Source organism: Rhinatrema bivittatum, chromosome 2 (genome assembly GCF_901001135.1).
Source record: "Rhinatrema bivittatum chromosome 2, aRhiBiv1.1, whole genome shotgun sequence".
Taxonomy (NCBI): domain Eukaryota; kingdom Metazoa; phylum Chordata; class Amphibia; order Gymnophiona; family Rhinatrematidae; genus Rhinatrema; species Rhinatrema bivittatum.
In genome coordinates, this window is record NC_042616.1 from 35828397 (window position 1) to 35851970 (window position 23574).

Here is a 23574-nt window from a genome sequence, read left to right on the forward strand (position 1 = left end):
TCTAGGAACTTTTGTTCCTTAGCAGGAGGGGTAGATGAGTGAGGTTTTGACCTTTTTGCCCTCTTTTGAGTCGACTCTACCACAACTGAGTGGTGGTCGAGCTGGAATTTTTGAAAACCTGAGGCTGATTGCACTAAGTAAGTAGTGTCAGCCTTTCTGTGTACTGGAGCAATTGATCCAGGATTTTCCCAGTTCTTTTTGAGGAGATCAAGAAGAACTTGATGAATGGGAATAGAGGTGATCACTTTGGGGGCATTCAGGAATTGGAGTAACTCCATCATCTGGTGCCCGTCATTCTGTTCAGTCTGAAGTTGAAAGGAACCAAGTCAGACATTTCCTCACAAAATTTATGAAAGAGAGGTCCTCTGGAGGGGAACGCTTCCTACTTTAAGTGGGAGAAGGTGGTGGAAGGTAAGTCATCGGTGTCTGTTGAAGTATCATCACCCCAAGTGTCATAAGGATCAGCAGACTGACCTGTAGGATGAGAAGGGGGTTGGATACCTGAAGGCCCCGGGCGAGGGCTCCGAGAAAATCGAAAGAATCACCGGGGGGCACCGATGATGGTATGGAAGGCATCGGTTGCCGGCCATCAAAGGCGCCGAAGGACGTATCAGCACCCAAGGGATGAATCGGTGGCGAGGGACAAATTGGCATCGATGGCTGAGGCACAACTCCCGATGGAGGAATGCAGAATGGTTGTTTCTCCTCCCAATGAAGCTGTCAACGGGGAGGGCATTGGAGCCATTGAGACCCGGGATTCATCGGTGGAAGGGCAGCCATCAGCGCCTCCATCCGGGATAGCAATGGTGCCAGCGCTGCTGGAATCGGGTCGATGACTGGTTCCACAATCGGTGCCGGTTTGTCAGTGCCAGAGGAACCTGGAGATGCTGCAATTGCCTCTTCGATGGCCTCCTGAACAGCCGGTCCAGTTCTTCTCGGAGACCCTGGAAGCAAGCCAGCCCCGGCTCCGGAAACAGAAGAGGGAGGCAGAGGCACAGTCGAGAGACCACCTTTCAGGCGGAAATCGCGACTCCCAAACTCCGATCGGGTGAGGGTGGCATCTGATGACCCGGTCGCAAGAATGGTCGGTGCCTTCCTGGACGGGGCTTCTTCGACGGTGGCGATGCGGTCGATAATTTCGCTTTCCCTTGATGGTCCGAGTCTTACGATGTTTCTCCCTGCGATCCCCTCGATCCTGAGGGGGAGAAGTAGCAGGGTGTCGATGGCCGTTGAAGACATCGATGGAAGTCGGGGTCACGGACGGTGGTCGATGCTGGCGTGATGAAGTTGACGGTGCCGGTCTCCGATGACGTCGATCTGTGATGGACGGCGTCGGGGGTCTGAGCCTGGAAGAGGAGTTCCATCTTCTCCATTCTGGCTGTGTGACCTTTAGGTGTTCTGAGGGCACATTTGGTGCAAGTCAGGACATCATGCTCACGGCCTAAACACATTACACAGACTCAGTGGGGGTCTGTGATAGACATGGTGCAAGTACAGGCCGGGCACCGACGGAACCCCGATGCCATGGCCATCAGAAAAAATCGAGCCGTTGGTTACCATCAACGGCCAGTAGGCCGCAAGGGCCAAACTCAACGGTAATCGACATAAAACGGTCAAAAAACTTACCGGAAGTACCGCGGCCAGAGAAAAGTAGAGGAGGGACCCCCTGGGGGCAATTTAACTTTAGATAATTCATGAGGAAATTCCTGTCAGGCAATCTCTTTAGAGCTCCTAAACCGTGAGGCTACTGCTGCGCGGAAAAAAGAAGAATGAAGGGGGACCCCTGCTGGCTGCAGGGTTAGTGCCATGCTGGGCAATGCCCAGTAGGGGCCAGTCAAAGTTCTGGAAACTTGACAGAAGTTTTCAGTGATTGGGCTCCATCCTGATGATGTCACCCATATGTGAGACTACCATCCTGCTTGTCCTTGTGAGAAAGTTGTTTCCTGGTTTGCACTTACTGGGATAGTAACTGGATGTCGTCTGCATGGGACAAATGTAGCATATGGACGTCTCAAATGAAATTTACTCAGGGAGGCTAGGTAGACATTGAAGAGAGTGGGGGACTGGATGGAGCTCTGGAGTGCTCCATAGGAGAGAGTGTGTGGTTGGAGAAAACTGATCTTATGGACATCATCTGGTGCGGTCACAGAGGTAAGATGAGAAATAAGTGCGGTCTGGGCCAGTCAGTCTGAAGTCTTTCAGTCGGGCCAGGAGAAGGTTATGATCCAATGTGTCAAATGCTGCAGAGAGATCCAAAGAGTATGATTAAGGATGAGTCTCTCCAATCCATGCAGAGAACCTAGCTCATCGACCATACTAAGTGGTGTGGTTTCAGTGCTGCAATATGATTCGAAATCTGATGTAGTGGGTCCTAGTTATTTGAGGTGCACAGCTGCTCAGTTAGCTGGATTAAACCTGAATGACTTTATTGAGGAAGGGAATGTTTGAGACTGGGTGATAATTATTCAGGTCAATTTGAGTTGAAGTTTGCTTTCTTCAGTGTGGATCTCACAATGGCTCGTTTTAGGGCGATTGGAAGGTGGGCTTCATCTAGTGAGGTGTTTTTGTTATGGTCTGGATGCAGGCAAGTAGCCCATGTCTGGCTTGTTGATTAACCAGGAGGAAGAACAAGGGTATTCTGAGCAGGTGATTGTTCTGAGAGAGGTAGAGTCAATGTCGTCTGATGATAGTGGGCAGAAGGTGGGGATGGTGTCTGTTCTGCTAGTGGGGAGCTGGTTTTATCACTGGTATTTTCTCTGGTTCTGACCAGATAAGTGTTATTTTGTCCATAAAGAATGTGGTCAATTTATTGCCATGTGTTTCTGTTCCAATGGAAGAGGATAAAGGGTTGGAGGAATCCAGGAATTTGTTAATGGACTCAGAATATTTCTCTCAGTGAATTCTCAGCTTGGTTGATTTTTTTTTGTGTAGTAAGCTCACTTAGCTACGTGATTGCTTTGTGGTAGGCTATATAGTATCTCTTGCAGTTGTACCTGTTGGACTGGGACTTTGAATACCACCATTTACATTACAGTTTCCAATTATTCTCCACACTCAGATCACCAGTGCTCTCTTAGGTGATCTAGAATTTCTTCCTTCAGACTGAAGCTTCTCCCACATTCTTTACATAGAAAGGGCCACTGTCCATGGGAGATTCTCAGGTGCTCTACAAGGCTTTCCTTCTGAATAAAGCTTTTCCCACATTCCTTACATAGAAATGGTCTCTCTCCCGCGTAGATTCTCAGGTGCTCTACAAGATTACTCTTCACAATAAAGCTTTTCCCACGTTCACTGCATAGAAAGGGTCTCTCTTCAGCATGGATTCTCAAGTGCCTTACAAGTTTTCTCTTCTGAATAAAGGTTTCTCCACATTCACTGCATGAAAAAGGTCTCTCTCCAGAGTGGATTCTCAGGTGCTCTACAAGAGTCCCCTTCTGACTAAAGCTTCTGCCACATTCATTACAGGGAAAAGGTTTTTTCTCAGCATGACTTTGTAAGTGCCGTTTAACAGATCCCTTCACACTGAACCTTTTCCCACATTCACGGCATGAAAAAGGTCTCTCTCCAGAGTGGATTCTCAGGTGATCTACAAGAGTTCCCTTCTGACTAAAGCTTCTGCCACATTCATTACAGGGAAAGGGTTTTTTCTCAGCATGACTTTGTAGATGCCGTTTAAGAGATCCTTTCATAATGAACCTTTTCCCACATTCACTACATGGAAATTGTCTTTCTCCAGCGTGAATTCTCAGGTGTCTTTCTCCAGCATGAATTGTCATGTGTCGTGTAAGTTGTGTTTTCTGAATGAAGCTTTTCCCACAGTCACTGCATGAATAAGGTCTCTCTCCAGTGTGGATTCTCAAGTGTTTTGAAAGATTTCCCTTCTCCCTGAATCTTTTCCCACATTCAGTGCAAGAAAAGCGTTTTTCTTCCATATGGACTCTCCGATGTTCCTTAAGAGTTACCTTCTCCATGAAGTTTTCTCCACAGTCCTTGCATTGAAAGGAACTCTCTTCTTTATGGGTTTTCTGGTGTATCTGCAGATTCCCCTTCCGAATAAAGCTTTTCCCACATTCAAGGCATGAAAAGAGTCCCTCTCCTGTATGCACTCTCAGGTGATTTATAAGACTTCTCTTCTTACTGAAGCTTTTCCCACATTCACTGCATGCAAAGGGTTTCTCTCCCCTGTGGGTTCTCTGATGAATTATTAGGTTTTTCTTCTGAATGAAACTTTTCTTACATTCAGTACATGGATAGGGTCTCTCCCCTGCATGGCTTCTTTTTTGTACTCCTAGAACTGGTTTGTGAAGGAAACTTTTCTCACCTTCAGTACAGGGAAGTGGTCTAGCATGGTTAGTGTGGATTGTTTGATGTATCATGAGAGACCCCTTCTCAATGAAGTTCATACCACATTCCGTACATATATATGGCCTCTCTCCTGCATGATATCCATCTTCTGACTTTAGAGCACTCTGATCCATGTGGCAGTTTCCACATTCATTAAATATATACTCTTCTATTTTCTGTTTTTTCTTCTGCTCCATAGAATGGGAGAAATCACCACTACTTTGCTCATAGGGCGTCCTGTTCTCAGTGGAGTCTCCATGTGGTATTCTCAGTTCCTCCTCTGGTTTACACTGAGTCCAGAAGTTTTTCTCCCATTCACAACATGGACAGGTATCCCCTTCATTTTTCTCAGATACAGTTTTAGTCACTTCCTCAAGATGTGCCTCCTTGTCTCTTCTGTTGAATTTGGTGATTTCTGGAAAAAGAAAAAGACAAACATTACTTGATGTGAGGGCGACTCACAGTAACAATAGTCTGTGTTTTTCTAGCATGGACATTTCTCACAGCAGCTATTCTCAACAGACAAATAGGTCTAGTGTTCCAAACATCCCAATGAATATTCAGCAGAATATTTGCATACTCATAATCTAAAAAGGAAGACAATTTTGCACAGATTGCTTATCCTGGATACCAGACCTGTTTGCATCCCTAGAGGAACCGCTGCCTTAAAGGAATCAATAGAGTTACAGCAGCTACATCTTCTCTTAGTAGCGAAGGTTGCAGAAAGGGAGAGAGGACGGAAGGAAAGTGGAAGAGGTTGGAGGGACAGAAGACAAAAAAAATGATATTGGAGGAAAAGAAGAGCAAAGAAAGTAAATAGGAAAAAAGGAAATGCAAAAACAAAATAAAAAAAAACTTAAGAAAATAAAAGCCCTGGTTGCTAAAAAGATCCTAATTAGGGCTGGTACAGTGGCTCGGTGTTAGTGCTGCACATGCCCCAGCATGCTGTTGGGATCAGTCTTCTCCAGTAGTAAAACATGAGGAATTGGGACAGGCACGGTGGCTCGGTGTTAGTGCTGCACATGCCCCAGCATGTTGTTGGGATCAGTCTTCTCTAGTAGTAAAACATGAGGAATCGGGACAGGCACGGTGGCTCAGTGTTACTGCTGCACATGCCCCAGCATGCTGTTGGGATCAGCCTTCTCTAGTAGTAAAACATGAGGAATCGGGGCCGGCACGGAGGCTCAGTGTTACTGCTGCACATGCCCCAACATGCTGTTGGGATCAGCCTTCTCTAGTAGTAAAACATGAGGAATCGGGGACGGCACGGAGGCTCAGTGTTACTGCTGCACATGCCCCAACATGCTGTTGGGAGCAGTCTTCTCTAGTAGTAAAACCTCTAGTAGTAAAACCTGTACAGTAGCTCAGTGGGGGAGTGGGGGGGGGGAGGAATCTCCATCATCATAGAAAAGTGACACCTAGTGGCTGGATTCATGACCCACAATGTTAAGGTTCTGAGGATCATTGCTGCAATGACTGGCCTGAGCTGGGTGAGCGAGAAAAAAATAGGAAAACATGTCCGGCCCTGATTTACTTAATGTTTCCTGAGAGGCCTTTAGCCCAAAGGATCCAGCTATCAGTGCTGCTGCTACAGTCAGGCCCAGAAGCCAAAAGTGATAGTGTGGGTCCCCTTCATCTTTGCCACAGGGCAGAAAACCAGCTGGATTATTTATGCAACGAAAAAAAAGTGCTTTTCTGTTGAACAGAAAAGCAGAAAAGCACTTTTTTTCTTTACATAAACAGAAAGACAGCGAAATCCTGCTTACCTCATCAAAAGTCTGTGTCGTTGTGTATCTTGATGACATCCTCGTGTTCTCTAAGGACCTTGACTCACACCTCTAGTCCTCCAGAGGCTGTGAGACAACAAGCTGTATGCAAAGCATCAGGGCTCCCTTCCTATATAAGGCTCACTCCCCTCGCACTCCCCACCTCGGCAATAGGTCAACTCCACTAGAGAAGTGCTTTGCCTATGCATTCCTGGTTCCCGATCTCCGTTTCCTGGTTCCGACTCTGCTGTATGTTCCTCCTAAGTTTTGACAGATGACAGGCAGTTAAGCAACTGCTGGCAGAGGGGATGAAACAGACGAGAGTGCGGCAGATGAGGAATGGCTGGCCCTGGTCTGACGCTAATATACAGCTGAAACAGCTGTTTGAGGCTTTTTCGGCAAAGTTTACCTCTACATAATGGAATTACCATTGATAATGAGCTTTCTTACAAGAACCACATCACAAACAAAACCAAGGAAGGTTACCACAGACTCCTTACCCTAAGACACCTAAAACCATTCCTCAACCCCCACGATTTCAGAACTGTACTCCAACTCCTTATCTTCTCCACCTTTGACTACTGCAACTCATTACTAATTGGATTACCTCTCTCAGCTCTCAAACCACTCCAAATCTTACAAAACTCAGCTGCCAGAGTCCTAACTGGTACAAAAAGAAGCAAACACATCACACCAATTCTAACAGCACTTCACTGGTTACCCATCAATGCACGGATTGCATACAAATCGATGACTATTTTCCATAAAATCCTAAATAACGATAACCAAGGTCTTAACTCACTAAACATAATCCCTCAAAAGCCTGCAAGAAACCTACCTTCCAACAACTCTGGCTACCTAAACATTCCCCCTGTCAAGGATGCACATCTGGCAACCACTAGAGAAAAGAGCCTTCTCAATTGCCTCACCCAAAATGTGGAATACCCTACCTAAATTCTTACGAATTCAGCACGACCTAAAAACATTCAAAAAGGACTTAAAACAATAGTGTTCCGCAAGTTCCTCACTGACTTTCAACCATCTAATCATACCGACTTTCAACTGAACTCCCAATTGCTTACTCCATAATCCACCCTTCCCCCCCCCCCTTTCCTCATATCATCTCATTCTGGACTCGATATCCATTTCGCTAATACTGTTTATTGATTCAAATGTTTCTATACTACTACCTATTTGTTAAGAATCTGTTTACCGTTCTTACTAATGCTCAGTTACAAGATATTGTACACCATTGTAAACCGTTATGATGGTTCAACCGAATAACGGTATATAAAACTCATCAAATAAATAAATAAATACAATCAATAGCGAATTGGTCATTGTAGTAGAAAAGAGTGTGGATTTGGTTGCTATTGTGCAGAACAATTCCACTCGGATCGAGGGCCTCGAGACTTATATGGAGGAGATTGAGATAACCACTATTGAAGCGAGCAGAAAAGTTGAGAAGTTCAATAAACGGCTAGCAGCAGCTTTGGAGAAGCTAGAGGATCTAGACAATCATGTGCGCCGCCGAAATATCTGGTTTGTTGGTTTCCCGGAGGGTGAGGGATCACAACCAATCAAATTTTTTGTGTTGGATTCCCGAAACTCTGAGCCTGGAGGTAAAAGGCGGCCAGCTTAAGATTGAACGTGCACATCAGATGCTTGCACCCCCTCCGGCACCGGGCAGCCGCCTTCGTACGATCATCATGTTATGGTTTTGAGGTATTGGAGTGGATTCTTGGGTACTGAGGAACTGCAGTACTAGGCTAGACTCTATACACGCAGACACAGAGAATTTGTATTTATTATACAGTTTGATGGTCGGGGAGTGGACAGCAATGAGGTAACCCAGAAGAAGTAGTCCAGGGGTCCTTAGCAGAGGAGACCAGTCCCACACTCGAGTAGATGGTAGGCAATGCAGGGTAGCAGAGGAAGGTCCCGGATGGAGACTCCGAGCGCTGCAGCTGAAGGTGAGACAGACTGACAGGGTTAGTACTCACTGAAGAAGATAGCCGTATTGATGAAGATCCTGGCAGGCAGAAGTAGTTCAGTAGTAGGCACCAGAGTAGGGAGAGCAGGCCCTTGAGGAGCGAGTACCCGATGTCCCAGATAGGTAACTGAAAGAGAGCATAAGGGCACCCGAGGAGTGGGTACCCAGGTAAGCGATGAATTACCCCGAAGGGCAGAGAGAGAGCTTCCTGTGGCAGCTAGGAAGTGGCGGAGCAGCTTAGACCAGAGGCATTCCAATCCAATCCAATCTTTGCTAACTCCGTTTGTTAGCAAACAAAGGGCAGGCTAAATACCACGATGTGATGATGTCACTCGGAGGGGACGCCCCCGAGGTTCCCGCCATGACGTGGATAAAGACGTGGGTGGCGTGCGCACGCGCACCCTAGGAGACCCTCAGGGAAATCATGGTGAACACCATTGCTGTTGCCGTTCCAGGGACGCCAGAGAGAGCGGCATGAAGACGCGGCAGCAGCCATCTTCCCAAGGCTTGAGGAGAGAGAAGGAAGAAAGGTGAGGCACAGAGGACGAAGCCGTCTGAGACCGACGGACACAAGACATCATGCAACTACATCATTTTCCCGACAAGATCCGGGTGTTGGATAAGGCTTGCAAACGAGGCAATATTCATTTTAAAGACAGAAAAGTCATGTTCTTTCAGGACTTTGCTGTAGCTACGCAGAAGCGGCGGGCTGAGTATGGCACTGTCAAGAAGGAGCTGCAGAAACGTGGGATGGCCTACGCACTGCTATACCCGACGCATCTCCAGATCACCCTTCATAACAATAAAACAAAAATTTTTTAATCTCCTACGGGAAGCTGGTCTGGAGAGAAAGCAGCGGTTGGCTTCCTCTCAACGTGTTACTTGAACTTTTGACTGTTTTCTTGTGTGCTTGTTGTTTTTTTTTCTTTTTTCTCATCATGTGCTTTTGCTCTCTCACTTTTTTAATATTCTTTTTTGATATTTTCTCCTGAGGGACTGTGCTTTTTTCAGTAATTTTTGGTTGCCTGGGGGTTTGTGATGACACTTGGGGATGGTTGCGGCCTGTATTTGGGTATGCTTATACTGGGTGCTCCCAGTGGGGGATTGGCTTGGGTTGGGTTTTTTTCCATTCTAGTCCTTTTGTGGGTATCCTCCATTTATTTTTTGCTGGGCTTTAGGGACGATGGGCTTTTTTTTGGGGGGGGGGGGGGGGAAGGGGTCTCCGGAGGGCTGATTGGGTTTAACACTTAAGGCTCGGATTGTGTTATTCTGCCAGTCTTATGTGGTTGCTGTAATCTTTGATTTTTTATTTATTTTATTTAACAGCTTTTATATACCGATGAATGTTGGGAACATCTCATCGGTTTACAAGGAACAAAATTAGCAACAGGCTTTACAGGGAACACAGAACTGAAGGGGAATATAATCTTAGTAAACAAAAGAACTGAATGAAATTTAAGGGGGGTATGGGAGAGGGAGGGAAGGAAGACAGGCGGGGGGAGGGGGAGGAAGTATGGAACAAGGGATAGGGAGACGTGTTTGGTTATATTTATCATCACATGCTTAAAAGGAGGTACTAAGAACAAGTTATATACAAATAATATACAGAATATATACAGATGTTAGCTCGCAAGGGAGTTAGGACAGAATACATTATCATTGGCTGCTGATGTTAGACGGATATATTGCAACTTTGTAGTGAAGAAATGGCAAAGATATTATAAAAGTTGTTGAGGAGAAAGCAACGGAAAAGGTATTCTGACAAAGAGAGGTGAAGAGGAGGGAAAGGCAGGGTGTCATGCAGTGGGCAAGGGTAGGAGGTGTCAGGGGTAGCAGTAGAGCGAGCATGTTGGGTGTAAGAACGGGCAGTTAGGTGAAAGACTGCTTGAAGAGCCATGTCTTAAAGTTTTGCCTGAATATTTCTGGACAAGTTTCTTGGCGGAGTGAGGCTGGTAGCTTATTCCAGAGGGAAGGCCCTGCTAGGGAGAAGGCCCTTTCACTGGTGGAGCGAAGCTTAGTCAGTTTGGGTGAGGGGGTATGCAGTGTAGCCAGGTACTGTTTTCTAGTGGATCTATTGTTGTTATGAAAGGTGAAATGCTCTTTAAACCAGTGCATGTTTTGGTTGTGAAGGGATTTGTGTATTAGAGTGAGAGATTTGTAGGTTATTCTAGATGCTACGGGTAACCAATGCAGATGTTTGAGTACAGGGGTTATGTGGTCGTTTTTGTGGGTGTTGGTGAGGATACGGGCTGCTGCGTTTTGGAGTAGTTGAAGAGGTTGTATGGTGCTTTTAGGTAAGCCCAGGAGCATAGAATTACAGTAATCGATTTTTGAAAGGATGAGGGCTTGTAGTATAGTACGAAAATCATTGAGATGTAAAAGAGGTTTAAGTTTTTTCAGCGTGTGCAATTTGAAGAAGCCGTCTTTCAGGGTGGTATTGATGAATTTTTTGAAGTTAAGATGATTGTCAAGAGTGACACCGAAGCTGCGTACGTGAGGTGGGAAGGTGATATTAGTTGAGGGAGCATTGGTCGCTGGAAGAGGAGGTTTGATGTTGGGGGGTGAAATGAGTATCAGTTCTGCTTTAGCAGTAACTAAAAACTTAGCCTGTAACTAAAAACTCACCTGAGCTAAAAAATTCTAACTTATCCCTATCAATTAAAAAGCAGAATAAAAATACAATCAAAAAACAAACTTTGAAATGTTTGTATGCTAATGCCAGAAGTCTAAGAAGTAAGATGGGAGAATTAGAATGTATAGCAGTAAATGATGACATAGACTTAATTGGCATCTCAGAGACATGGTGGAAAGAGGATAACCAATGGGACAGTGCTATACCGGGGTACAAATTATATCGCAATGACAGAGAGGAGCAGTCGGGAGGAGGTGTGGCGCTTTATGTCCGGGATGGCATAGAGTCCAACAGGATAAACATCCTGCATGAGACTAAATACAAAATTGAATCTTTATGGGTAGAAATCCCTTGTGTATCAGGGAAGACTACAGTGATAGGGGTATACTACCGTCCACCTGGTCAAGATGGTGAGATGGACAGTGAAATGCTAAGAGAAATTAGGGAAGCTACCAAATTGGTAGTGCAGTAATAATGGGAGACTTCAATTACCCCAATATAGACTGGGTAAATGTATCATCGGGTCACGCTAGAGAGATAACGTTCCTGGATGGAATAAATGATAGCTTTATGGAGCAATTGGTTCAGGAACCGACGAGAGAGGGAGCAATTTTAGATCTAATTCTCAGTGGAGCACAGGACTTGGTGAGAGAGGTAACGGTGGTGGGGCCGCTTGGCAATAGTGATCATAATATGATCAAATTTGATTTAATGACTGGAAAAGGAACAGTGTGCAAATCCAAGGCTCTCGTGCTAAACTTTCAAAAGGGAAACTTTGATAAAATGAGAAAAATTGTTAGAAAAAAACTGAAAGGAGCAGCTACAAAAGTAAAAAATGTCCAAGAGGCGTGGTCATTGTTAAAAAATACCATTCTAGAAGCACAGTCCAGATGTATTCCACACATTAAGAAAGGTGGAAAGAAGGCAAAACGATTACCGGCATGGTTAAAAGGGGAGGTGAAAGAAGGTATTTTAGCCAAAAGATCTTCATTCAAAAATTGGAAGGAGGATCCAACAGAAGAAAATAGGATAAAGCATAAACATTGGCAAGTTAAATGTAAGACATTGATAAGACAGGCTAAGAGAGAATTTGAAAAGAAGTTGGCTGTAGAGGCAAAAACTCACAGTAAAAACTTTTTTAAATATATCCGAAGCAGAAAGCCTGTGAGGGAGTCAGTTGGACCGTTAGATGATCGAGGGGTTAAAGGGGCACTTAGAGAAGATAAGGCCATCGCGGAAAGATTAAATGATTTCTTTGCTTCGGTGTTTACTGAAGAGGATGTTGGGGAGGTACCCGTAATGGAGAAGGTTTTCATGGGTAATGATTCAGATGGACTGAATCAAATCACGGTGAACCTAGAAGATGTGGTAGGCCTGATTGACAAACTGAAGAGTAGTAAATCACCGGGACCGGATGGTATACACCCCAGAGTTCTGAAGGAACTAAAAAATGAAATTTCAGACCTATTAGTAAAAATTTGTAACTTATCATTAAAATCATCCATTGTACCTGAAGACTGGAGGATAGCAAATGTAACCCCAATATTTAAAAAGGGCTCCAGGGGCGATCCGGGAAACTACAGACCGGTTAGCCTGACTTCAGTGCCAGGAAAAATAGTGGAAAGTGTTCTAAACATCAAAATCACAGAACATATAGAAAGACATGGTTTAATGGAACAAAGTCAGCATGGCTTTACCCAGGGCAAGTCTTGCCTCACAAATCTGCTTCACTTTTTTGAAGGAGTTAATAAACATGTGGATAAAGGTGAACCGGTAGATATAGTATACTTGGATTTTCAGAAGGCGTTTGACAAAGTTCCTCATGAGAGGCTTCTAGGAAAAGTAAAAAGTCATGGGATAGGTGGCGATGTCCTTTCGTGGATTGCAAACTGGCTAAAAGACAGGAAACAGAGAGTAGGATTAAATGGGCAATTTTCTCAGTGGAAGGGAGTGGACAGTGGAGTGCCTCAGGGATCTGTATTGGGACCCTTACTGTTCAATATATTTATAAATGATCTGGAAAGAAATACGACGAGTGAGATAATCAAATTTGCAGATGACACAAAATTGTGCAGAGTAGTTAAATCACAAGCAGATTGTGATAAATTGCAGGAAGACCTTGTGAGACTGGAAAATTGGGCATCCAAATGGCAGATGAAATTTAATGTGGATAAGTGCAAGGTGATGCATATAGGGAAAAATAACCCATGCTATAATTACACGATGTTGGGTTCCATATTAGGTGCTACAACCCAAGAAAGAGATCTAGGTGTCATAGTGGATAACACATTGAAATCGTCGGTTCAGTGTGCTGCGGCAGTCAAAAAAGCAAACAGAATGTTGGGAATTATTAGAAAAGGAATGATGAATAAAACGGAAAATGTCATAATGCCTCTGTATCGCTCCATGGTGAGACCGCACCTTGAATACTGTGTACAATTCTGGTCGCCGCATCTCAAAAAAGATATAATTGCGATGGAGAAGGTACAGAGAAGGGCTACCAAAATGATAAGGGGAATGGAACAACTCCCCTATGAGGAAAGACTAAAGAGGTTAGGACTTTTCAGCTTGGAGAAGAGACGACTGAGGGGGGATATGATAGAGGTGTTTAAAATCATGAGAGGTCTAGAACGGGTAGATGTGAATCGGTTATTTACTCTTTCGGATAGTAGAAGGACTAGGGGACACTCCATGAAGTTAGCATGGGGCACATTTAAAACTAATCGGAGAAAGTTCTTTTTTACTCAACGCACAATTAAACTCTGGAATTTGTTGCCAGAGAATGTGGTTCGTGCAGTTAGTATAGCTGTGTTTAAAAAAGGATTGGATAAGTTCTTGGAGGAGAAGTCCATTACCTGCTATTAAGTTCACTTAGAGAATAGCCACTGCCATTAGCAATGGTTACATGGAATAGACTTAGTTTTTGGGTACTTGCCAGGTTCTTATGGCCTGGATTGGCCACTGTTGGAAACAGGATGCTGGGCTTGATGGACCCTTGGTCTGACCCAGTATGACATTTTCTTATGTTCTTATGTTCTTAAGAGTGAGAAAATTGTTAGATAGCAAGGTGCTGGCGACAGAAAGGGCGGATTTCCAGGTTTCAATAGCTTTGTGTATTGTGTCTGTTACCGGTATCAGTATCTGCATATCATCCGCATATATAAAATGCGGAAGGCCTAGTTTGGCAAGAAGATGGCAGAGGGGGAGGAGGTATATATTGAAAAGTGTAGAGGATAGGGATGAGCCTTGGGGTACTCCTTGAGCTAGAGCAAGAGGTTTGGATATGCAATTTCCAATTTGTACGCTAAATTGTCTCTCGGTCAGGTAGGATTGGAACAATTGAAAGGCAGAGCCTGAGATGCCGATGTGGGTGAGGCGTTCTAATAGTATATGGTGGTTGACAGTATCAAATGCGGAGGATTTATCAAGAAGAATTAGGATGTGTGAGAGACCTTTATCCAGGCTTTTTAGGATATGGTCGGAGATTAAGATGAGTAGGGTTTCTGTACTATGGTATTTGCGAAAACCATATTGTGAAGGAGATAGGATATTATGTTCATCCATATAGTCTGAGAGTTGTCTATTGATTGCTTTTTCAAGGATTTTTGTTATCAGTGGCAGGTTGGAAATTGGGCGGAAATTGGCAGGATCAGAGGGGTCCAGGGAAGGTTTCTTTAAGATGGGTTTTACAATGGCGCGTTTAAGGTTTTTAGGCATACTGCCCAGAACAATGGATCTGTTTATGATGTTCGAGATGGGCTTAGCGATGCTCCCGGGGATGGTAAGGAGGTTTTTTGTGGGGATGGTGTCTGATGGGTGCGTAGAGGGTCTGAATTTTTAAAAAATGGATTCGATTTCTAATGATGATGTGGTTTCAAATGTGGCGAGTCTAACAGAAGTTTGGCACTGCAGGGTTTCAGTGGATGTTTGTGTAGAGGGGAAGCGTGACATAATGTTGATTATTTTTTTGTGGAAAAAGGAGGCTAGGTCTTCACATTTGGCCTGGTTATCTATGACAGGTGCAGAAGGTGTGCAGGATTTCGTTAGGCTGCTTACTAATTCGAATAAGGCTCTTGGATTGAATTGTAGGTGGTGGATTCGCTGTGAGTAGAACTCTCTTTTAGTTTTATCATTTGCTACTCGGTAAGTGTGAAAGTAAGATCTAAATTTGTTTAATTGTGCAGGGGTGGGGTCTTTGCGCCAAGTTCTTTCGAGTTTTCTAAGATTGTGTTTCATATTTTTTTTAATTCTGCAGTATACCAGGGTTGTTTGTGTCTTTTAGATGTGTCGATGTTGCGTACCTGTATCAGGCAGATCTTATCAGCAATCACGCTGGTGATGTGGTTCCAGGAGGTGAGTGCTGTATCTGCGTCTGTTAGGTCGAGGGTGTTGATGTCCGTGGCTATGGCTGTTATTAATTCTTCTTGATTGCAACTGCGTCTAAAGTGTATGGTTTTTTTGGCTTGAGTGGGAGTGGAAGTATTAATCACTGCACATGTTGTGTCAATGCGATATTGGTTGGACCAGGGGATAGGTGTGCAAGATGGGGGGTTAGTACGGATTTGGGAATTGGTAAATAGGAGGTCAAGAGTGTGGCCTGCTTTGTGTGTAGGCTGGTAGATAGTTTGAGTGAAGCCTAGAGCATCTAAGACGGTAAGCAGTGAGTCACAGGATGACGAGATGGGAATGGCATCAACATGGAGGTTGAAATCTCCAAGGATAATGGCTGGAACATGTATGTTTAAGTTTTTGGAGATGTATTCTATCAGGGGGGAGGGGTTATCCTCGAGGAGTCCTGGTGGGGCATAAACTAGGCAGATTTGAAGGTTGGGTGCATGAAATAAGCTGATTTCAGTCTGGGTGGGGTGGTAATAGGTTTGCGTGTTAGTTTAAGGGCCTTTTTAGATGCCAGGAGGAGGCCGCCTCCTCTTTTTTTGGGTCTGTGGATGGAGAAAATGTCATAACTTTCTAATGGGAGTTGGTTAAGTAGTAGAGCGTCCGTTTCCTTTAGCCAAGTTTCTGTGATGGCTAGGATATCAGGGCTGTCATCCAGTAAGATGTTATTGATAAGGGCAGTTTTTTTGATGATTGATTGTGCATTGAGTAGGAGATTTGTGAAGGTCGTGAGGCCAAGTATTTGGGTGAGTGACTGGCAGAATCAGCGCACCTTTTTTCCATTATGATCCTGTGCTCTTCATATATTCGGTGCACATTACGCAGTCTGTTTTGTTTTTCTGGGCATTCGGGAGTTCTGCTCGGGGCTGGGTAGGAGCACCATCACTACGTGCCCCTGGATCTCTGCTGTGGTTCGAGAGGGTGATGTCACTGGTTTTTTCTTCTTTTACTTGGTGGCTCTCAGATGCTGGGGCTTGCGCTGCTCACAGTCTTGTGATGGGAGGTCATATGGCTGTGCCTCTGCCGGTCTGTGCTGTTTTCTTCTCCTAATGTTGGTGGGAGATTGTGCTCTGGGTGGTTTAGTTTGGGTACTTCTTGGGTTGCTGTTGTAGGCCGTGGGGTCCTCCCCCTTACATCCCAATTCATTTCCCATCTGAGGGGTTTTGGACCCACGGGGGAGGGTTGGGGGTTACTGTTCCTGATGGGGCTTCTTATGGTAGTCCTATTAATTTGGGTTGTTTGGGTGGTTGGGTTGGGCATAGGGTTTTTCAGTGGGTTTTTGTTTTGTTGGAGGGGGATTAACAGGCGCATGAGTTGCAGGCTTTCTTCACATTTTGCACCTTGACTTTTCATGAGAGGTCACTTCGTTGTCCACCTTGGTTATTCTTCTCTAACAGGCTCCGATGGGTCTGTTTTTTCTGGATTTGATGCTTTGGGGTTGGTTGCTCCTCCCTGGTGTTGTATTTTGTTACTTTAAAGTCAGTGCCATGTCTGACATAATTATCTACCTCTCTTTTAATGTTAGAGGCATTTCTTCCCCAATTAAACGTAAGCACATCTTGCAGCTTGCCAGGCGAAAGAAAACCTCCATTGTCTTGCTTGCTGATCAGATTGACAAGTTGACAGCCCTTTTTCATTGCTTGAACTTCAGAGTGCTGTTAAGGCTTTGCCACATGGGAAATGTCTGGGTCCGGATGGCTTCCTGTTGGAATCCTATAGGAAGTTTCTCCCTGAGGTTATTCCTTTCCTTCTTTCACAGTTTCAAAAAGCGGGTGAACTGGACACTGCCCTGTATGACATGGCAGATGCTACAATTACTTTAATTCATAAGAAAGGTAAAGATGCTGCTGATTGTGGATCCTATAAGCCCATCTCTTTGTTTAATTCAGATTTGAAGATTCTTGCTAAGATGTTGCAGATGCAGTTATAGGTGGTTTCACCTGACTTAGTTCACAGGGATCAGGTGGATTTTGTGAAAGGTAGGGTCTCTATTGCTAATACGAGACATCTCATCAATATCTTGCACATGGCAAAAGAGGAGGGTTGACCTGCGTTGGTAAGCTCTCTAGATGCTGAAAAAGCCTTTGACAGGTTGGGGTGGCCGTATCTGTTCCATACTCTAGCAGGGGCTGGTATACCTGACCATTTTCTTACTTGGATTAGGGCCATGTATCATCGAACAAAAGCCAGAATACTGATTAATGGATCATATCTACTTTCTTTGATATTAAACGGGGCATGAGGCAAGGCTGTCCGCTGTCCCCTTTACTTTTTTATTTAGCCATCGAACTGCTGGCTGCTGCTGTGTGGCAGCATGCTGATATTCAAGGCATTAAACTTGGTGGGAGGGAGCAGAAGATTTCCCTCTATGCAGATGAAGTTTTAATTTATCTGTCATCGCCTTTATCGTCCGGTCTGTCTTGTTAAGTTTGTTTGCCGAGTAAAGGACTCTTTCAGGATATAAAGTTAACCTGGATAAGTCTGAGATATTTCCTATTGATCGGAAAATGCTGATTCCGCATTGTTTTTCAAGCTTTTGAGTTGGCTGTGACAGCTTTTGTGTATCTGGGGGTTTAATTTCCTAGGGACCTTTGTAGTTTATTTGCAAAAAATTTTGGCAGACCCCTTGGGATTATTAAGAAAAAGATGCAGCTAAGGGGCAACATGCCCATTTCTTGGATGGGCAGAATTAACTTGCTCAAGATGAATATTCTTCCCAATTTGCTTTATCTCTTTCAACATGTCCCATGCGCGGTTCCTCAGAGGGTCTTCGCTGACTTGCATGGTGCTATGGAATTATAGGCGTGCTAGGATATCACTGTGTAAGCTTTGATTACATAAGCCATTCAGTGGGATGGCGCTGCCCAATTTGCAATTGTATTACTGGGCTGCTCGGTTGGTGTCTCTTCAGGCTTGGATCTGTGGCTCAGATGAGTCGTGGGTAGCCCTTGAAAGTGCTCGGGCTGATGCTGCTGGGCTGGCTATGCTCCCGTTCTTGCTGCGTGACTCCCCTCTATGCCACCGAGTGTGCAGAGATAGTCCCATTCTAGTGCACAATCTGTGGATCTGGCATCAGGTGTCTTGATTTCTTAAGGTTGAGAATGAAGCTGTGTCTCCGATATCCCCCATATATTGTAATTCGAGTGTCTCTAGTTGCACCTTTTTGCCTGAGTTTAAAGCCTGGAGGTCAAATGGGTTGGTCCCTTTAGCACAACTGTGGGGTGATAGGGAGGATGATGGTTTTGCTCCTTTCCAAACTTTGGTAGAGAACTTCGATATTGACCCATCATACTAGACACAATATTTGCAATTGCACTGGGCTCTGTCAGGCTGTTTTGACCTGGATAGGTCTTTACGGCGGCTGAGTGGCATTGAGGCTTTTCTGGGCTCTGCAGCTGTGCGACATAAGGGTATAGCTATTCTGTATCGTGACCTTTTGGAGGATAAGTATGGTAAGGAGTTTCCTCCTGCCCTCACTGAGGCTTGAAATGCAGATCTAAACCTTACTTTAAGGAATGGAGATTGGAAAAATATCTGGATATCTGCACATTTGTGTTTCTTTGTGTACGCGGAGAGTTGCCCTGATGGTAAGACTACTCCATGGAACTTATCGGACCCCGCTCTTTTATTCAAAAATTTATCCTGGATCTAGTAGTGCTTGCTGGAGAGGTTGCGGGGAAACTGGTACCTTTATTCATATGTGGTGGCACTGTCAAACTGTAAGCACTTTTATTCTCAGGTTACTCAGGTGGTGGCAGATGTTCTGGGTTATGCGGTCTTTATTGGACCTAGTCTGGGACTTCTGAGTAGATGGGTTCACTTCTCTATCCCTGTTAAACGTAGGCCATTGGCTGGGCACATGCTGCTGGTGGCCCGCTTCACAACTGCTACGTTTTGAAATCCAGTCCTTCCCTGGCATGCCCAAGTGCGAGACATCGTTGATGTTGAACGCCTGTACTATGATTTGAAAAACGAATGCTCTAAATTTGATCGAGTCTGGGGTCCCTATGTGGAATATACCAAGATTTAATCGCTTATGCTACTTATTTCTTGCACAGATGTGACCTTATTGAGAGCTGTTTAACTGTGCATGCTACATTGTTTATGCTCTCTCTTTTCATGTTCTACTTTACAACAACCTGTAAGCCTGACAAATCATGTTAAATAAAAAGTGTTAAAAAAACACATATTAATCTAGTGGCATCCTTTTCATAATAATTTTCAAAGTAGGATTGATATTCATCGTTTTGTGAGAAAGTTAAGCTTGAGATTGTTTTTTGGCAATGACACTGATCAGTCTAATTATTCTACTGTCTTTAAAACTAGGTCAACATGGATGCCCCTGAGTCCAATGGATCTCCACCTTGTTACTTTCAGACAATTGGTGTTGAATGATCTGACTCTGTTGGAAAATAAGAAAAGGAAGAGTTATTACTTATCAAGAGTTCAGAGATCTGGTCTTTCCACTTTGGCCTTTTCCACTCATTTATTTATTTATTTATTTATTTATTTATTTAAAAACTTTTTTATACCGGCATTCGTAGGACACATCATGTCGGTTTACAAATAACTGAGAAGGAAAGGAAATTACAATGAACAGGGGAGGGGGTTAACTGGAAGATATACATAAGTACAGGAGAGGAGAGTCAAAGGCAGCGTTACAACTATTTGCATTCGATTAGGATTAGATATGCAAATGAACTAATATACAAAGTTAAGTGGCATGTGCACTTAATACACTTAGCATATGAAACTTATTTACAGTAAGACAGGGGCAAGTGCACGTACGTACGATTAGAATCTGGTGATGGGGGGGGAAGGGAGGGAGGGAAGGGGGTAAGGAGAGGAGGGGGTGGAGGGAGAGGGTATATAGGGTGAAGGTATTTGGTCATCAAACCCACTGATGGGGGGCAGTACCATTGTTGTTCAAGACTGTCAGACCTATGAGGCTGGAATGTTGACCCATCTTAGTAATTCTAAATTTTATGATGTGTTGTATGAAAATCCAACTGAGATATTACAGAAGCGGATTAGCACTTTGGTTAAACCTGCTAAATTTCTATCTAGGAAGAAATTTTTGACAGCAGAATTTCCATGTATACCATCTGTGTATGCTTTGCCTAAAATTCATAAAAGTTTAATTGCTCCAACTATTTGACCTATTGTATCAATGAAGGGATCTATTTTGGAACCACTGGCAGTTTTCATTGATCAATTTTTACAGCTGTCAGTTACACAAATGACTTCCTATATAGAGGACCCAGCAGCTTTTTTGTTACGCGCCCTGCCCGCGGTCGTCCCGCCTGCGGGACCGCTCACCTTCGAGGTCAACCAGCTGGTTCCGATCCAGTCTCCCTCGCGGCCCTTGCAAGCCCGGCTAAGCCCCGGTGTCCTGTGGCAGCGGTCGCCGGATCTTCGCTCGCACACCAGGCCCCATGCTGGGCCTCAGCGTCTCAACAATCAGCCATGTCCCTACACGCGCGCGGACCAGCCACCCTGATATGGGTTTGAGGGCAGGTCCTAGTTCTGCAGTGCGCCCTGATTGAAGGGATGTTAAAAGGAAGTTCCTGGCCTCACTTCCTTGCCTTGGCAATCAGGTCGGTTTGTTCCTGAGATTGCCCTTGCTCGTATCTGCTTGCCTGTTCTTAGTCTTGTTCCAGGATTCTTCTGTTCTAGTTCCGTTCCAGCTAGTACCTGCCTTCCTGTCCTGCTTGATCCTGTCTGCATTGTTCGTCTCCCCGGTCTTACTCGGACTGCCTTTCTGGTAAAGACCACATCTGTTCCTGACTCGTCTGCCTGCCTGCCGCCTGCTAAAGACCACAGCCTGTTTCTGACTCATCTGCCTGCCTCCTGTCAAAGACCACCACTTGTTCCTGACTCGTCTGCCTGCCTGTTGCCTGCCAAAGACCACAGCTTGTTCCTGATTCGTTTGCCCGCTTGCTACCTGCCTATGACCTCAGCCTGTCCTTGACTCAGCTTGACCTCTGGATCTTGACCCTTGCTTTGTTGACCTCTCCTTGGACTGATTCCTAGACTTTGACCTTGCCCGTCTAACCTTGCTTGATTCTGGCTCTGTCCATATCCTTGTTATTACCAATGCTCTTCTGGTTCGCCTATCTCCAACCTGTTCCCAGCCTCGAACCCGATAGCGCTCTTCCTGCTCCTGTGGGCACGCCGGACTCTGACACTCCCAGGAGACCCTAAGAGGCCCACCTATGTCCCAGCGGCCCGAGGGGACCGCAGGCTTCCAGTGGTGAAGATCAACACTGCCTCTGTCTCCTCTCGTGCTCCACCCCCTGTGGTCGGTTCCCGCACTGCCACAGGCCAGGAGTCCACCCCCGAGCGCAACATTTTTTGATGTTGTTGCAAGCTTTATAGATTCCCTCTCAAGGTGTGTTGTTAATTACCATGGATATTCAAGCATTATATACAAACGTAGCTCAACAGGCTGCATGGGAAGTGGCTGAAAAGGTTTTTCACAATGTGCCTGTCCTGGACAGGTCCAGACAGACGTTTTGTATGATTTGGCATGTATAGTGTTATTTAACAATTATTTTGTTTTAGGAGAGATTTTTTATCATCAAAACATGGTATTCCCATGGGTTTATCAATGGCACTCTCCGTTGCTAACCTATATGTGGCCTCATTCGAGGAACAATATGTGTATAATTCCCAATGGTTTAAATACATTGTGGGTTGGTATCAGTATATCAACAATATTTTTTTGATTTGGTCATCAATTGAGGCAAGACTTCAAGAATTCATATTATGGTAGAACAGTTTGGATGGACATTTGAAGTTCACTGCAACATGGGATTCAACATCTATTGTATTTTTGGATGTATTGTTTTTGGTATGTGATGGTATTTTGCATACTATTGTGTATCGAAAGCCAACTGATAAGAATAATCTGTTGTTCTTTCATAGTCATCATTCAAGATCATTTAAAGTTGGACTTCCTGTTAGCCAATTTTTCCGCATTAGGAGGATCTGTTCTACCCTTGCTGAATATGATCGACAAGCAGAAATGCTGTCGGCCAGGTTTATTGCTAGAGGTTACCCTAAGAAAGCAATCAGGCAGGCTTACAAGTGGGCAAGATTCACTGATTGTCAGTCACTGTTACAATACAAACCTCCAAGGATGCCGCTAGATTAATATGAAACATACTACTTTGTCATTGGAGATTGCAGCACTTATACGAAAACATTGGCAAATTCTTGCCCTTCATAAAACCTTTCGCGATCCTTCATTGATTGCTTTCTTTCGGGGATTGATTATTCAGAATCGATTTGTGCACTCCTTCCTGAATTAGGTGGACATCATTCCTGTGATGTTTGTGATTTCTGCTACAATACTATAACTGGTGAAACCTGAGTTGATCCTGTTAGCGGTTACAGAGTAAGTAGGAAGACTTTGATAAGCTGTACTTCACATAATATTGTATACATTCTAATCTGCCCTTGCCCGAAGTTGTATGTAAAGCGTACACGAAGACCAATTAGAAAAAGATTAATTGAACACCGATCTAAGGTCAATACTGCGATTGCAAGTGTGCCTATAGTACAACACTTTATTGATTACCAACATTAATTTTTCCAGTTAAAATGGACGGTTATTGATCGAGTCATTAAATCTACATGGGGCGGTGATTTAGATTCTGTGAGCAATTCTAGATTTATACTTTGAATACTGTGAGCAATTCTGGATTTATACTTTCAATACCATGTCACCTTTTGGTTTAAATGAGGAACGGGATTGGACTTCACTGCTGGGATTTGTTAAGGATGTTTCAAAGCTTATTACTGATTGGCTGTTTCCTGATCTCATGAGACTGTTTAAATGCATGACATTATACAAAGTTTTTCATGCAATCATGAGTGATTGCAACGCTGGAGGACATTTTGTCTAGCTGCACCATGGAGATGTCATGAACATCGTTTCAGAAGAACATTTAAGCATCCCCTGATGAAGGATTTAAGGATCTGAACCGCAGCCACATCAGGGTTTCATACAGTGTTTATACCTCAGTGGGGCAGTACAAGTATGTTTAAAAAACATTTTTTGATTGCCAGTAATCTGTTTTGCATTTTTATGGTGTTTTTTTAATATATAAATAGATAAAGAGTAATATATATACAAACTTTTTTTTAAAAAAATTGAATAAAATATTGACTGAATTTCTGGGCGGTTGGTTGAGTGTTTATGACTACAACTAAATGCCACAGGTTACCTGTTCGGAACCAATGGATGGCTGAATATGAAACCCCACCTCCCACTTTCAAAATATTTTTTTCATGCAGTTAATATTGATAAAATTGTGTGAAGAATATTTTTTTGGGAATGTTGTTTCTTTTGTTGTTTGTTTGGAAAGGGACATCCTATAAGCCTGTTGCTTGTAAAAGAAACCATGTAAGTGATTAAAAAGATCTCAACAGGAGCTTTA

General features: G+C 44.1%; 1 protein-coding gene across 1 annotated transcript in view; it reads right to left on the minus strand.

Annotated features, from left to right (window-relative positions):
- Nucleotides 1-1921: 1921 nt before the first annotated feature.
- Nucleotides 1922-23574, minus strand: part of LOC115083184 (zinc finger protein 27-like) — an 89916-nt gene continuing 68263 nt past the window's right edge. The window contains exon 8 of the mRNA XM_029586991.1: nucleotides 1922-4759. Within this exon, the coding sequence (XP_029442851.1) occupies nucleotides 3060-4759 (1700 nt within the window). The 3' untranslated portion in view covers nucleotides 1922-3059. The remainder of the gene's footprint in view (nucleotides 4760-23574) is intronic.